The sequence below is a fragment of the Trachymyrmex septentrionalis genome, unplaced genomic scaffold, assembly GCF_001594115.1.
Source record: "Trachymyrmex septentrionalis isolate Tsep2-gDNA-1 unplaced genomic scaffold, Tsep1.0 scaffold27, whole genome shotgun sequence".
In the NCBI taxonomy this organism is placed as follows: domain Eukaryota; kingdom Metazoa; phylum Arthropoda; class Insecta; order Hymenoptera; family Formicidae; genus Trachymyrmex; species Trachymyrmex septentrionalis.
The window spans coordinates 1,411,204-1,428,523 of record NW_017305430.1 but is presented as its reverse complement, the minus strand read 5'-3'; the positions used below and the strand labels follow the sequence as shown (position 1 = coordinate 1,428,523).

The 17,320-nt window shown below is 32.0% G+C and overlaps 3 protein-coding genes across 5 annotated transcripts in view; 1 reads left to right on the top strand and 2 right to left on the bottom strand.

Moving 5' to 3' along the window:
• LOC108749178 (limbic system-associated membrane protein-like) overlaps nt 1-17,320 on the top strand; it is a 292,256-nt gene that overhangs the window by 8,288 nt on the left and 266,648 nt on the right. The gene's annotated exons all lie outside the window — the stretch shown is intronic.
• LOC108749179 overlaps nt 1-17,320 on the bottom strand; it is a 222,782-nt gene that overhangs the window by 159,008 nt on the left and 46,454 nt on the right. The window lies entirely within an intron of this gene.
• LOC108749157 (major royal jelly protein 3-like) lies at nt 9,060-11,401 on the bottom strand. The gene is made up of 6 exons (XM_018487693.1): nt 11,119-11,401; nt 10,718-10,893; nt 10,302-10,526; nt 9,951-10,125; nt 9,457-9,686; nt 9,060-9,317 (listed from the first exon to the last, which is right to left on the bottom strand). The coding sequence occupies exons 1-6, from the start codon at nt 11,309-11,311 to the stop codon at nt 9,060-9,062; spliced, it is 1,257 nt and encodes a 418-aa protein (XP_018343195.1). The 5' UTR covers nt 11,312-11,401.

Below are 17,320 nucleotides of genomic sequence, written 5' to 3'. Positions count from 1 at the left end.
CTTTAGTGCATTAGAAAATTATTTTGAGATAAAAATATTAAGCGTTCGATATTTTTTGATAGAAGTATGTAAAGTATCATTCTATGACTGATAATAAAATCATAAATTAAAATTAAGTCTTACATTTATTTTATTATAGTTAAATATAATTTTAATTTTTAACAAATGTATCTATATTTCGCGAAATACTATTTCTATGTTTATCTATTCTCTTTAATCTATTTTTGCGTATTTACTTAATCAATGTGGGACTTGCCACAGAGTGACATTCTCCATCCTGGCAGGCAACGAGAAAAATTGTCGTTTTACCGACGCCGAGCTTTAAGAATAACAGCAGCGGGTTTGAAAGACGTTTAACGCCGGTCGAGCCCCATTAATCTCTCGAGCGCTGTTAGTCGGCTGCATAAAAATATGGCGACACGACGGCAGCATGAATAAAAATCTGGGCTTTATCCTTACGCCATTCTCTCGACGTTCCCCTTTTTCGCCGTGTCGTTTTGCATAAAATCGCGCCATGTCCCACTGTTGTAGGATTGTATCGCGTTGCAGCCCGCTGTTTATAACTCGTTATATTAAGACCTGTTCTTCCGAGAACGATTTAGAACGGTTATGGGAACGGTCATCGTGGTTGCGACGTTTCTGCTGTTAATCTGGTATCATCGAGAAACCGTTGTACCCATCTCTCTCTTTCACCAAGGTAGCGTTCCAAGTCTGACATCAGGTCGATTAATGTTCAGCCATGAAAGCTCTGAAGCTACCACAAGCGAATATTAATCTTTTCTTTTTTTTTACCGCTGCGTTATATCTTCAGCATTCAAGACGGAGAGCCGATGGGATTTTGCTAACATGGACATAGCAACAAAACGGGTTAAAATAGCTATTCAAATTTTAAATGACATAAACGGTATCTTGTTACTGCTCTGTTTGTTACAACGGATAATAAACTATACGGACCGATGATTCGTGAACAACGGTATTAGTTTCTTTATGTTTATGTATATTTTTTAATTAACGTACAAATTACACACTTTACAAATTCACTACAGTTGTAAAATAAACTGCGCTTGAGCGTAGTCTGTGTTTATATTTCTTTCATTTTATTAATTTGTACAATACTTATTTTGATAAAGATAATATTTGCAAGTGTTACGAATGTATAATAATTATAACCACTAGAAACTTAATTATCAACTGAAATCAATCTAATGCGTTTTGCATTACGTTTAAATATGTTTAATTACCCATTTAAAATTGTAATACTAATTAATTACTGATTAATTGCTGATTAATTACTTGAATAATAGTTTGAAAAACTGCAGCAATTTTCAATATACAGCCATGTCCAAAATTATTAGATATAAATTTTATAATTTTTAATATGTAGGTTAAAACAAAATTTATTAACAATTTTATTTTTGTTAATAAATTATCAATATTCACAATATTTTATTACGTTTCGCTTTTGTTTTATAATTTCTGGAATTTTTTTGATAAACTCTACTAGTTTTCTGCAAGTAGATTTGTTCCCATTCCTTTATACTTGCAATTTGTAAGTCTTATTTTGAAATGCATTTTTGATTAAGGATCTTTTTCCTTAAGTAGATCCATAAATATTCCATCGAATCAATATCGAGATTTTATGGAGAAGCCAATCTATATATAACGTATTAACGTTGACCCTATTTTTTTGTAACTATGGCATACTAACATAGTATTTATTAAAAATAATTGCACAATAAATTTCAAAAAAGTAAGCACGAATGGATCTCAACTAATTCTAAGAAATTAAAAAAAAAAGGCAATTTATCTTTTTTTTGTTTTTTTTATATTGTTTTTTTTTTTTTTTAGAAAAACGCTAATTGATAGAGTTTAATAATTTTGAACACGATAATTATGACATAATTAGCATTTTTAAAAATATCTTTTTATCTTGTAAATCTACCTTGACATTTTTAAAATTCTTAGCATAAAAAGGTCCTTTTTAAAGGTTAGTTAAATATTAAAAGCTATACTGTTCATAATCAGGATGGATAATGCATCGTTAACCATAATTTAATACCTATTCTTTTTACACTTTGTATCTCATTTTTTCTCTTACTCTACTTTTCTCATTTAAATTGCATTATTTAATCATTTACGGTCTTTGCTAATACCGACAAATGCTCGAAAGCCCTGGCGTCTTTATGACTTGAATCATGCAAAAGCGTCAGTGCCATGGACCAGCGGCGAGCACGTCGTAGCATCGGGAGAAACGATTTAGTGCCGGCCTTGGCGCAAAGCGAGCTTAACGCCATGGTGGATCTCAATAAAATCGCGGAGCAGTAAATAACTTAACGATGGTCCGCAGCCGGACTGCTCCCGCGAGGACACAACGGAGAGTTTCCGGGCCAACTTTCCGGCAAGTTCGACGTGTCGTTGTAACTACGTACCACCCGGGTAGTAGATATTACGAACCGCATGGATGTAGGAGCGACAAGCAAACTCCGCAAGTGCAGCTGGCTCTCGATATTTCTCCCGCGTCGTTTGCGACGCGGCTGAGCATCACGGGGTTTTTTACGGCTGGATTTATGGAAGATGGTATGTTACTACCCGCGGTTTATCTCCGTTTAACTTGGCTGATACAACTATTGCGAAACGTTATACCCGCATATACTCGCAATACGCACAACAGTCCTCCCATGTATTATTACGGATTAATGGTCCATTTCTGTCCACTCACTCAAGAAGGCGAATATTCTAAATGGTTGTCGGATCCTTAAACGCATTTCCTCCCTTGCTTCGTCCACAGTCAGTTATGAATAGTAGGAGGAATTATATTAAAGCAACGAGCGTAAAATGTACGCGAGCAATAAGTAAGTTAAAGTCCTGCTCTAAATAAATAATTCAAATCTGTATTTTATTTTTTATAGAATATATTTGAAAATATTTATAAATAAAATTAATTATATGTATACTCGTATTTATAATAAATCTTATAATTGTATAAAAAATATTTTATAAGATAAAATAGCAGTTTAATAAGATTAAAGGACAATTTAGTTTTTCTAAAAACGATGTATTTTCTAATACGTCTCTTAATTATTAATTATCAATTAATCGGCTCTTTTTGAATTTAATCTCAATGTAATCTAATTGAAGATTATAACTTATTGATGCCAAAAAAAAAAAACAATTTATATCGCGGATAAGCTAACATAACCAACAATTGGTTGCAGCAACCAAAAATTGGCTGTTGCAATCAATTAAAAATGCTATGCCATATTTTACTATCTAATTTGCTGCAGCAGCCAATCTTTTCTTTCAGTGTAAGAGTAAAAATATTATTGCAGTAAATGGAAGATTAAATAATTTCCAAAGTAATCATATTAATTTAATTGGCTGTTGGGAATTCGAATACTTACTGCCATTGTACTTTACAAATAGGTATACCGATGGACAGCTTATATGAATATGATATATTCTTTCGGAAAGAATGCGTTAAGCACAGAGTATAAGCATAAAGCAGACAGAGAAAAATGAAGGAGGAAAAAAGTTGTGCCGTCGCAAATTCCACGAGGCGTACAGTAGCATGGCAAAATAGCGATATGGGGTGCAATAGTGGGGATAAGAAATCCGTTGTACGTGTTAATGATTCTTTTTACACGGACAAACGATCATGGGCGATAAATGCCGGGAAGGGTGGACGGAACCGCCCCGAGTATAGCGGGTGGCAGGCGGAAATGGGGGATGTCCGTGAATAATGATCTCTCCACTGAGCTAAGTGCCATTGCGAGACACCTTTTAATCCCTAACACCGATTTCCTCGACTGTGTTCGGCACATGATTAGGTATAGATGGAGGATGGGAGAGTAAATGTGTTTTGACCTGTCGTTTTTTCCTTGTCTTTTATTGTGACACGACGGTATGTGATTTCATATAATACAATTCTTCGTATTTGTTGAATCAGGAAATTCAAAGTTACATGTAAGAGAGTTTTACTTATGAATCTCTTTTTGCTTATAATTCCATTAATTCCTGCTCGTAGTTATCAATTTTAGTTTAATAAATAAAAAGAATTCATCATCAAATAAGGAAAAGTATAATAATACATAATGTTCATAAAATTAATTATATATAGGTATTATATATATGGAATATTTAAATATGGAAGTAATAGATTATTTATAGACGTTATAGTTATATTAATTTTTTTTAGCTTCAATTATATCTTTGTTTGCGTATGTAAATGTAGATAAAGATTTAGTAATGCAGGCATATATGAAAATCACATTATAGAAAGTCGACGTGAATAAAAAAAATCGCAAATTACAATTTCGCTTTATGCAATTTGCATTTTGCTGTACACACCGAAAACGTTGAAAAATATTGAAAAATTGGATTTTTTCATAAAACATCTAGATATCTGCGAATGAATACGAAGCTTATATTGTGTGTATCATCCAATAATTAAAAGCAAAACTTTTAATTAATATTTTTAACAACTCTACGAAGCAAATGCATATAAATGCTCGTCACATCTCGCGTTTATGACAGATATGTTTTTGCTGAACATTTTTAATTAAATTAATTTTTCTAATCCATATTTTATCTCGCGACTATTTTTGCTTGATTCCTGAAGTTTGCGATTTATCGAAATAAAACAGTTTAATGTACGAGCATGATCAATTGTACAGGCGATGACAGTTTTGGATTTCTTTCCTTGATAGTATTAACGATTCAGATGATATTTCCCATCTGTTCGTAACTTTTTTCTTCACGCTTTCGAAGATTTTTTTTTTTCGGCAGCTACTTTAAATTCTTTTCTCTTGCGCATATAAATGTAATATTATTTATACCAATTCTTTTTCAGAGAGAGCTAAAAATATATAAGAATCATTAAGACGTTGAGAAACAAAAGCTTTATAAATCATTGTTATTTGCATCTATATACAACATAGAAGAATGTACATTAAATGTAATAATAACATTAAATCAATCAAACGATCGGTTTGCTCTTGGAACTGTAAATACTTCATGAATTCTGTATATGAAAAGTGCTTTCTACTGAGAACATAGAAGAATATTTTTAGAACATACTTCTTTGTTCGAGTGAGAGTCATTGAGTGATATTTTACGTTTTGTGACTTCCTTCTCTTGACATTTCCGTCAGAATTTCTCAGCGTGTGCATTTGTCGCGATTGTTCTCTCAGCTCGAAGAGCACGTATGTTTCTGAAATGTTTTGATCTCAGGATCGTGTCTATTTGTCGTCTTACAAACTCAGTTACTATATCAGAAACTTTATTTGCGAAGACACGTGTGTGAAAAAAAAAAGTTGATTGTTCAGATCCATTTTGTAAGAATTCTTTAACCTTTACAGAACGGAAAAGCCACTATACAGTGACGCTGAAATAGTCATATTTTAAGACAAAGAATACAGTGAAATATATAGAATATAATAAATTATAACAAATTTGATTAAAAAAAAAAAGAATTCTTTCTGTAAGATTTTAAAAATAAACCTCCATCTTCTTTTTAAATGTTAATTTTGGTTCTCATCATAATTAAAAATTCTCTAAATTAATAAAATTATTGAAATTCTGTACACCTGTCTTTAATATGTCCTTATCTTATTTTAAATACAAAATAATTTTTTGTCTTTCCAAAATTATAGGCATTAACCAACGTTCATAAGTAAATTTGATTTTATTAACTTGTTTTAGAAGAGAACGCAGTTCCTGCTGATTTTTATTAGAAACAAAATATACGATCACGATTCTGACCTGATCGTAAAACAAATTCCTCTCAATGCATTCGCCAGTGTACGTGCTTTGCACGCGTAAATTCGACATACGTCTCCTATGAGATTTCCGGTTTACTTTGCTTTTGTCAATATACCGAGAAATTCGCTTTATTTTTTTAAAGTTTCCCTTTATGATAGCTAAACCTCGAACATCTGCTGACATATTGAAATCGCATAGCCATTTAGATACATTCCTTCTCTTTCCGCACAACGAGAAAGAAGAAACACCTTTTATATACACCCAAAGAAAAGGTTGCTTCAAAAAAAATTTAAAGAAAATTTCTATATAGTTAAAGAAAAAAAAGTTCTTTAATTTTATTTAATTTAAAAAAATAATGTTTAAATCAAAGAAATCTTCTTTAAATCGAAGCATCTTTTTTCTGAGTGTATTATAGTTTAAAAAATTCTCTTCTTTTCTTATTCACGTATATTTGAGATATTAATTTCAAATTTTTGCTCGTCAAAGTGCGAAAAAAATTCTTCCGGAATTGTACGTGCATGAGTGAATCATCAGACACACATAAACTACATATAAAATAATTAATTCCTATTCAACAATATAACTGTAATATAACACGCGTTATGTTGAGTGGGAAATTATACAATTAATAAGTACATTACATGTAACTCTTGGTGTTTGTGTTGGAAAATAAATAATTAATTTTCCTTAATTTTTACCTTGATTATTGAGAGCGAAATTAAAGCTAATGCACTTTAAAAAAACGTAAGCAATAAGCGAATCTGCTAATCATAGTAGAGAACGTAAGATAATAATGTAAGCAGTAGCAAATTCAAAATGTTGGTTTGCTTACTGCTTACATCTTATTGTTTCAGCTTTTTTGTATGCCATTGACTTTAAGATTATTTATTAACTGATCTATCTATGTATATATAAAAATAATACAAGAAATACAGCCATCGGTTCGAAAATCGCAACGTGTGTGCGAGAAGTTTACGTTTCAGACAAACTTTCAGAGTCTCGTAGGAAATTTTTCCCGCCATCGATGATTCCATTAAGCGAGATAGCCTGTTTTATTGTGGCTTTCCGATTCTCAATTCGAGTTTCGTGTCTGTGTATGTGTTCTTATTTTTATTCACAAAGCTGACGCTTCCTCATGGATGAACTCCTTATCGAAACGATGTGTATGCAGAAGCGAGATATAGATGAAACCGAGGAATCGAGCTGCTTTTATGTGAAGGAGAAGAAACCTGTATGTATACTAGGGGAAAGAGAGAAGGAATAAAGTAGAAAGCATCGAAGTTTTGTTCCATTTCAGAGCAGTGTTCCCAGGTGGCTTTGATATCGTAAACGCCTTCGTGTATTTCGTTTCCCCCAGGCTCTTTTGTGCACGTTACTGCACGTTGTCTGTTTGACATCCTGGGATATAAATCTTGCTGGACAGCTTTCCGTGTCGGTCGGTGCATTAAATTCGCGGCGACTGTCAGATCGATCAATGAGCCTGCATCAGATTGTCAATACCAATTTTCTCTCTAACGAGCGTATCAATGAAACTGCTTTCTACGCTTCCATTTCTTAACCCGAGCATTATAAGAACGAGGGTGATGTGGACAAAAATAGGTTGAAGAGGAAGGAACTCCTCGCTGTCATCGATATTAACATTTCATTGTTTTAACGTGAAAGACTTGCATGTAGCGTTGTGAGCTCGAATTATGTTTTCCTTCTTCACATGTGCAAAACCATTTGCAAATCTTCTTACTTTATCCCATAGAGTGAAGTGCTCAAGCATGTTTGAAAAAAAAAAAGACCGATGCTACGATTTCTCGGTGGTATTTGTTTCGTGATTTCTTATTAGATAGTATATGCATCGATCTTTCTCCGTATCGATCTATCTGACCCTGCTGTTCTTTTTCTTTCGTGTACAAAAATACATATACGACAAACGCGCGCGTCAATCTTGATAGATAAATCTCTGCGAACAAGATGAAACGATGTCCGTTTCATCATTCGCTCGACAACCTGCATGGTTTTCTCCGAACATTCTGATCTTGGAAAACGGTTTAAATATTTTATACAGTTTTCTTTCTGTTTTATTTCTTTATTTCTATTCCTTATTCTACTATAGATAGATTTCTTATAGTCTTACATATAATATAATTATTAATAATGATTTATTTACCTTTTTCATGTAGCTTGGCACTGATTCATATTAAAATTTTTAGGACCTTTAAATTATCCTAAAATATACAAAGTTTCACTAAAATTTGCTATGCATTCTTTATGTAAAATATTACAATGTGTAATAACGGAGTCGAAGAGTGCTTTCAATATTTATGCGTTTTGCGTCTGTGAAAATGTTTCGCCTTACAATGCAATTTTCTACTCTACCTGTCACTGAGGCTATAATCATAAAGTTAAAAATATTTTCAGAGCAATGTTCAAGAAAAGTTAGTGAGATATACTTATTATTATTATTGATTAAATATTGCTAGATGCACGTAAAATATAAGAAAATTATAATATCATTTTACATGTGCATATTTTAGGTCTATATAAGCGAATTTGCAACTTTTTAACTTATTTGTAATAAATTTGACAAGCAAATATGATATTTTTATTATGAGACTTGTATTAATATTAGTTGCATCTCAATAAAATCAATTTACTCCTATTTTTAGGAATGGAAAATAACATTTGTAACTTTATCCATTTCTTTGTTTCTGCTCTTTTCAGAATTACGAAATAAATCGTACAGCGTTTAAAATATTATAATATTCATTTATCAATAATATTAATGCTACAGTAAATTAATTAAAACATACACTATATGTTAAATGCAATCCTTTAAATCCTTAATCTCATTTAGTTCTGTATAGGTATTCTAGATAAGTTTAATTACTTTTGCTTTACCAGTAAGGTAAAAATATTCTTTCAAATTATAACAATTATTTTGTCAAAATTGCAAGCGAGAGAAATTAGATCTGTGTGGAATTTCAGTATTGTTAAGTAATGTAGTGCGTGCTCAAATAAGTTATAGCGTGCACCTAGTGCGCGCATCTGTGTCTGGTATACATATTTAAAATCGAAAATAAATGTTTGTAAATTCTAATTTTGAGAACATGTCACCGCAATTTGTTTAATATAAAAGATAAATCGAAAATTTAAATTTATTTAATTATCGAGAATTGAAATTAATTTGATAGTCGAAAAATAAACTAAATTAATTTATTTATATATACATTTCTTATTAATTACATTTTATACATTAAACTCATCTTCTACATTATGTATTCTATATATATTAACATTATACATAATACTTATAATATCACATCATGTAAATCTGATTTGGTACAAGCACTATGTTCTTCTGATTTGATACAAGTATTAAAATATATTTTCTTCTGTATCTCAGTTAAATTGAACTTGACGACAAAAAAATTTGTCTTATTTAAATTTATACCATTAGGGTAAGTAATGTACATCATAGTTGATGTCGCCATCAGTTCATTATGATGCTGTAGAGTTTTCATTCCAGTTACAACTTGCAACTTTTTGTCATTTTGCGCAAAGACCACCTTAAAATCATTTCATTTCACAACGGTAAAGATGGAACTATTATTATTGTGTATTAATACACAAATTATCGTTAATAAGATAGTATTGAAATAAATTGTTATAAACGGTATAGAAAATAATTCCATTCGAATATCTTACCATATCCTTAGGATAAAATTTTTTGCATGCGTTCGTGCCTTGAATGGAATTTTGTAGAGAATTGGTTGAAAAGAGTGAACATTTTGTGGACGCTAATGGTCCTGTCTGAATTGGTAATTCACCCACAAGTTTAGTTTGATTATTTGCCGTTTCTTTATCTGGACATTTTAGTAGCTTCTTTATTTTCATCTTATATACTTTCTTCTCCGTTAAAGGATTATAGAAAAGGTCTAAAATATTAACGAAAAAAATATAAAAATGTACAGAAAGGTCTTTTATGCTTTATATATGTATGCAACGTTAATATAATATATAAATATAACAGAAAAAAAAATTGTGAATGCAAATAGTATGAGTATACAAGTATTAGTTTAAGGTTACACTTAAAACTTTTAATACTTGTCATGTGTAATAAATTCAGATATAATTGAAACAATATTTTTTGTATAGCAAATAAAAAAATAAATAAAAATAAATAAAAAATAAATACTTGCCGCCGCGAATGGTTGTTAAACCGTATATACCGGCTGTAAAAGGTACAGTTTGGTTTGCTACGGTGATATTAATATAGTCAGTCGCTCCCATGAAATCAGATTCGACTCTGCATGAACTATTTTTAGACGAATCATAAACCACTAAACCGGAACCTATCATGTCGGATATAAACACCTGTGTGTATTTATATTTATGTTGAATAACTTAAATTCTTAGAATACGAAATATATTATATACGAAATATATACTAAACGTATTTGAACTAAATAATATTTAAACAAATACAGTACACCGAGTTAATGTATTATTGTAACCACCAAAATGAAATTATCAAAAGAAGATATACTAACAATCATTTTATCCAGTAATCGATTACATTCACATTTTTCGGGAAGGTAAACAAAAGGTGTTATTAAAAATCCAGAACCAGTTTCGTTAGTAGCGACGTCAGGTGGGATGTTAATAATCTTAACTAGCGTATTATTTTCTAAATTAAAGATCAATAGTTTTGGATCACAGCTTTCATTGTCAGACCCGTAGCCGTTATCCAGAACGAAGATGTGATTGCATTTAATCTGAGGTGAAAGTAAAAATTCTATTTCAAATAGTCACCAAACTGATAATATTATTGTGTATGGAAATAGATGTGCATAAAGTATACTATTATGTTGGCTATTTTAATCAGAATGTTTATAAATGTAAGGTATAATAATCATTTGGATAAAAAATTTTATGTGAATCGTATAAATATTTACTCAGTACTTACGTGAATTGTATAAACATTTACAATATTATCACACATGTTACTATTATTATACCAAGACCAATCTGGATAAGGATGTAAAAGTGGACCCCCTGGTTCTATTATATCACTAACTGTCACTACACTAGCTGGCACAGCAAAATTGAACATTTTTGGTACAGTAGCGAATATTCTACCGTCTGCAAAAATTTGGTTTATTTATAGAATTTATCTTTTATTAAGAAAGATATGCCTACATCGCGAATTTCAATGTAAAATAGCAATGCTATCAGTTATATTAGCAATATTGAAATGTGTACAATAAAATATGTTTATATTGAACATATAATTAATGTATATATAGGTATATATATGTATAATTCATAATAATATGTATAATTCAGAATAATTTACTATTAACCTACCATCTGCTTTATCTACATCGTTTAAAAAGCACGTGCTAACATTATAATTGCCAGAATTTATTGCGTCTTCCTTATGTTCCGGATTATCCCAAACATAATCTAGATATTTCCATTTGTACACGATTTTCATTTTGACACCAAAGCTGATAGTTGCTATCGACAGTATTAATATAACGAACGGAAAATGTCCCATTTTTGTTTATACTGTTACACTCAATAAAATAATGAAAATGAATAGTATTGGTAGAAATGTATTTCGTACACGGCTCAGTGGTGATCGCTTGCAGAAAATTACATAGTTTATAGTTTTTCTTGGCCCAATATATATATATGATTTTTAAAAGCCCTCATTACACAATCTATAATCTATAATAATAATGCAGGCTTATTAAATATTTCGAAATAATGCAGGCTTATTAAATATTTCGAAATAATGCAACTTTGTTGTTTTTCTGTATAGAGCTGCATTTTAACAATGTCATTTATTATAATTATACTTTTGCATCCAGTATGTACATATAGTACATTATCTTATCATTTCATTCCTATTTTTAGAAATAGGAAATATCTTCTGTTTTTTGTTTTTGCAATTGTAAAACGTGTTACATGGTGTTTACATAAAATATTATAGTATTCAATAATTAATCAATAATATTAATACTACAATAAATTAATTATAATATATATGCTGAATGTTAAATGCGATCTCTTAAATCTCTTTTAGTTCAACCATGTTTTCTAAGATAAAATTATTTTTGCTTTACCGTTAAGATAAAACATATTATTATTATAATTTTTATATCCTGTCAGATCATTTTATCAAAATTGCAAGCGAGAGAAATTAGATCTGAGTGTGTGATGCCAGTAATGTTAAATAATGTAACGTGTGCTCGATTTATTTTTTTATATTATAACCGTTGCTATTTTATCATCGCGGAGATTTTATCGTCGAATTTGAAACGATCCAATGTAAGGATATCATTACAGGCGTAGGAACGACAGTGAAATTTACGAGACATTGTCACCAAGGAAACGGTGTCTCAACGTGAGAATCAATTAACGCTCGCCACAAAAAATGATGACGAAGAGATGAAAGAATGAAGAATGAGAGCTCCTAAGGAACGCCGACCACTATAGAGAATCTGAAATCTTGCGGCTGCTTTATAAACATTGATGAATCACAGTTGCATGGTCGCATCTCCTCAATGGAAACTAAGCAAACGTTACATCCGATACCGATATATGTCGACCACTTCCGTCTGTCTTAGTCATATAAATTCTGATTAGGACCTCACACGTTGTATGCGGCGACGATTTGCAAATCAGACATAGGATAGTCTTGCGGTGTTCGTCAAACACCTCTCTCTCTCTTGTTCATTTGTAACCTCGTTCATCATACCTGCCTATCAACTGCCTTATCATCTTTAACCCACCAATCTACTACGAGCATTATATTGATCTTGTAAATTACACAAAATACGTGCGATGAATAACATGTACAAACATTTTGTTTAAAATTCAAAGATTCAACAAAAATTTCCTAAAGCGTAGTTTCCTAAATTTTTTTTAGTTTAGCGATTCCCTACATACTCCCAAAGTTTGGCCATTTAAATTTGGGACATACCCTATATATGATTTTTAAAAGCCCTCATTATACAGTCTATAATAATAATGGCAGGCTTATTAAATATTTCAAAGTAGGTAATGTAACTTTGGTGTTTTTCGATATAGAATCGTCATGCATTTTAACAATCATTATGTTGCTTATGATTATACTTTTGCATCTAGTGCGCGTCTAGTGTAGTATGTTAGGAATAGATAATAGTGTATTGTACACGGAGAGAATTTTGTTTTAAAATTTAGCCCAAAAATATGGTAGTTGTGGTACAATATTTTTACCATACACTTCAGTAAAATTAATTAAACTTATATTATACTTTATTGTAGTTTTACTAATAAATCAGACATTTATAATACATTAAAAAAAATTCTTGGAAATACAATGATAGTCCCTCGACTATTATATTTGCTGGATAAGCTCTAAGAAAAAATTCTCTCCGTGTGTGTTCTTATTTATCTTTTATTTTGTTTCTTTTTACAATTGCAAAACATATTATACAGCGTTTATATAAATATTATTATGGTATCCAATAATTGATCAATAATATTAATACTACAATAAATTAACTGATACGCTTTATATCTGTATGTTAAATGCGATCTCTTAAATCTCTAAATTGAGACATTGTCAGTGTGTGCGTGTGTGCGTGTGTGCGCGTGTGTATGCGTGTGCGTGCGTGCGTGTGTGTGTGTGTGTGTGTGTGTGTATTTTCTAAAAATAAAGTTATTTTTGTTTTAACAAGATAAATGTTATCATCTCCTATTATCTTTTTTAATCATAATTATTTTGTCAAAAACTGCAAAAAATTAGACCATAGGAGTTGAATGTCAATAATGTCATGCGAGCTCGATTTTATTTTCTTATATTTCTTGTTAAGATGCAAGGATTTTATTATCAAATTCAAAGCGCCTCAACGTCATTAATGTCAATCCTTGTAAGTGCAGAAACGATGGTGAAATTTACGAGACACCGTCAAACTATAAGACACAAGTGTCTTAGTGTGAGAATCAATTAACGCTCGCCGCATAAAACGACGAAGACACGAGAGATGGAAGAGCAGAGGGCGAGAGATCTGAGTTTCTGAGGACACGACGACTTGTCATGACAGAGTGTCATGAAGATCCGAAATCTTGCGGCCGGTCTGTAAACATCGACGAACCGCCGTCGTGTCCCCTCCGGAAACTAAGCAAACGCATTACATCCGATGCATATGCATCGGCCACTTCCGCTTGGCTTGGTCGCATAAATTCTGATTAGGACCCTGCGCGTTGTATGCGGTGACGGTTTGCAAATCAATCGTAGGATAGTCTTGCGGTGTTCGTCAAACATCTCTTCCTCTTGTTCATTAGTACCTCGTTCATTATATCAGCTACCCTTTATCGAACCCTTATCGTCTTTAACTCGTCAATGTACTATCGTTAAATTAACTTTGTTTGGTATACAAATACTGTATATAAAACATATGCAGACAAGCAGCATGCGCAAACATTGACATTTTATCGGAAATTTAAGACATAAGAAGAAGCTTCTAAAAGCTAAATTCTTTCTTTTTTAATTACAAACGATTCAAAATTAAAGTTTAAATAGCGAATTGGCTGCTACAGAGAGATGCAAATAATTTTCTTTTTCACGTAATCTTAATGGACCTTGCTTGAGTATTAATACAATGTTTAATTACTTATTAGTAAGTATTATAAGTATTTATAAATTTAAAATTGAAAATAAATTAAAGTATATTCAAAGGATAATATTTGGACAAATTTCTTAGTCAAACATCGACTTTCAATTCATTAGAATCTATAAATAAATAAAACATTTTAGAATAAAACGCAACTTTGTATACAAATTGCTATGCATATCTAACTTCAAACATATCGATTTAAAGTCTAGCAGTTTTATTTCAATTTTAATAGTTATTTTGATAATAATTATAGTATTTCTCCTTACCTTAATGTATTATCGCTGATTAAAATATTAGTCAAATATTTGATTCATTAATTATATAATTATTTGCCTACATTTAAATTAGCTAAACAATTGCTGAATATTAAAAGATTGAAAGTGATAGACATAGGGAATATAAAAATGTATAATATATGTTTTGTTACATGTATTGTTACTGTAACTATTTTATCTATATCGCTTGACAATGTATAATAATAAATAAATACATCGAAAACTTTATCTTTTTTCTTTAGTATTGGAAAAGGGAGAGAAAATAGGATTAAGATCTCTAGAAACTTAGAGAAAGTTCATTTTATAAATTTTATGTCGTTCAGTTAAATCGGTGGGAAGTAATCTGCTGCTAATGCGATAACACGTGTAATAACAAAAAGAGTGGCGGAAGATGAGCGATAATTAAATTATGCTCACCCCAAATAGCTCGGTAAACATTAGCAATAACGCACACGGTCGGTGGATGGTGGCGTATTAATTATCCGTAAGTGGGCTTACCCCGATCACGCAACTGACCGATTTAAAGTAAATTAAACACACTCGGACGTACGTTATTGTCCTCTCTGCAAAATAGTGCGACCGCGATGCGGTTTACTTTTGGCCAGTTCTTGTAATTTGTTGAAAGTTATATTCCAGCATGTGAAACTCTTTCACCCTCCTCCCCCCTTCTCTCTCTCTCTCTCTCTCTTTCTCTCTCTCTCTCTCTCTCTCTTGCCATCGTCTATCCGCTGCACGTTTAATCGCGTGCCGAACAGGGGAACGCTTTTATCGGCGCTGTACACAATTAGATTAATAAAACTTTGTAAACGGTGTTCGCCCAGTCGGGCACACGTTATTTCACGCCGCTTGTTTTGCACGGGACCGCGATTCTACAAGGTTTGAGAATAGCACCCAAAGCGATTAAATGCTCGACCCGCGTCCTCGATTATCGTGTCGCGATCATTATGACCAGTTTGTTTTTTTTTTCAGCTATGGCGAGGATACGTTGTCGGAATGTACGTTTGTAAATTTTACGATCGATTGATTTCGATGAGTTCCATACATACTGGAGTAAGCTATCTCTATGCTAACAATGGGACGGATGACCGATTTTGTGCGAGAATGACAGTCATGCGTGATGGGTCAGTCTCGGTTGTTGCCTGACTGATCTACTTAGAGCTAATTGAACTACTTAGCGAGAATTTAGCTGAACGGCTACTAAATTTTCGTTATTAGCTGTCAGTAGCTGATTGATTCAGCGAATGCAGAACTCTTATAAGAGTTCTCTGATTGATTTTTTTTACATATACCGCAACGGAATAATAACGAAAAGTTCCGGTTCAAACTCTCAATTTGGAGACTGATTATTTTCAAATCTGTCGCACAAGGCACAATGTAGTTGAATAAAATAGAAAGTACTTGATTTGTGAAAAGTTGTAACGTGAAAATTAATACCTCTTGTAAAGTATATTTCAATTTTAAAGCTTAAACGTACATTGTAATTTTATAATTAAACTTTCATAACATAACATTCATAAAATTTTTGGTTAATATTAAAAAATCCTATGCACAGCAGGTTATATATAAATCAATAAACAAAACAAATTTTTTCTTTAACTTTCAAGTAATTTATGACGTTCACATTACTAAAATTAAATTTGTCGTTTCACATACATGATTTTTCGTAAATGTTCTTTTGAGATTCATGAAAATTTTTGTACCATAAAGAGAAGTAAATTACTGAAAGAAATGACTAGATTTTTGATGTGCGAAATATTCCATAAGTCACATAATTACTGTGACGTTTGCAATAAAACTTCAAAATATTTGTAAAGCGTCTCTTTTTTGTTCGACGTTCGTTGAACTATAATTACTCTCAAAGTCTGCAAATAGTCAGAAAACGCAAGAAGGTTTATGACCTTAATGATGCACTTTCATCATATGCACTTTTTGCCGTTTGACCATGTTGGCGAGTAATTTTTACAGCGTCATAATTGTTTTTCTGGTGCACGTCGCAACTGAATGACAACAAAGAGGCATCTGTACGCTATGCACGTTGCTCGCAAACGTGTGGAGAAATTTAGAGAGATATATAACAATACAAATTTTATTCTCTCAGCGTCAAAGGTATCCGATATTTTTTGTTATACGTTAAATCCGGCTCTTTTTATTCCAGCCTTTCTTTAGCCATCCCTTGGCTCTGGCCATTGCATTGTACATTCGCCGCGTCGCGTGCCCGTCGTTTCGAACGACAAAATTTATGGTATTGACACTATCCGTTCGTATTAATAGATGCAACGCCAGCGAACAGGGCGCACGTACAAACGGGATGCATCGCGCAGAATGCACACGTGCGCCCTTGCTGCTCCTGCGGCCTCAGCAGTGTTTGGACACGATTTAGGGTCAGGTGCATCACTACTGCACCTAGGGGATACGCAAATGAATCCGGGGCGCGCGGAAATACGCTGGGGATTATATCAAACGGGAATTATATTCCATCGAATCATAAAACATTACCGAAACGAATCACCGCCGCGGTACTATTTCATTCCCGGCAGTCATAAGCTGCATAAAATATCTACATATAAACGATGGAATACCTTGAATATAAAACAATAATCGCGATATTCGAAGATCGAGATAAAC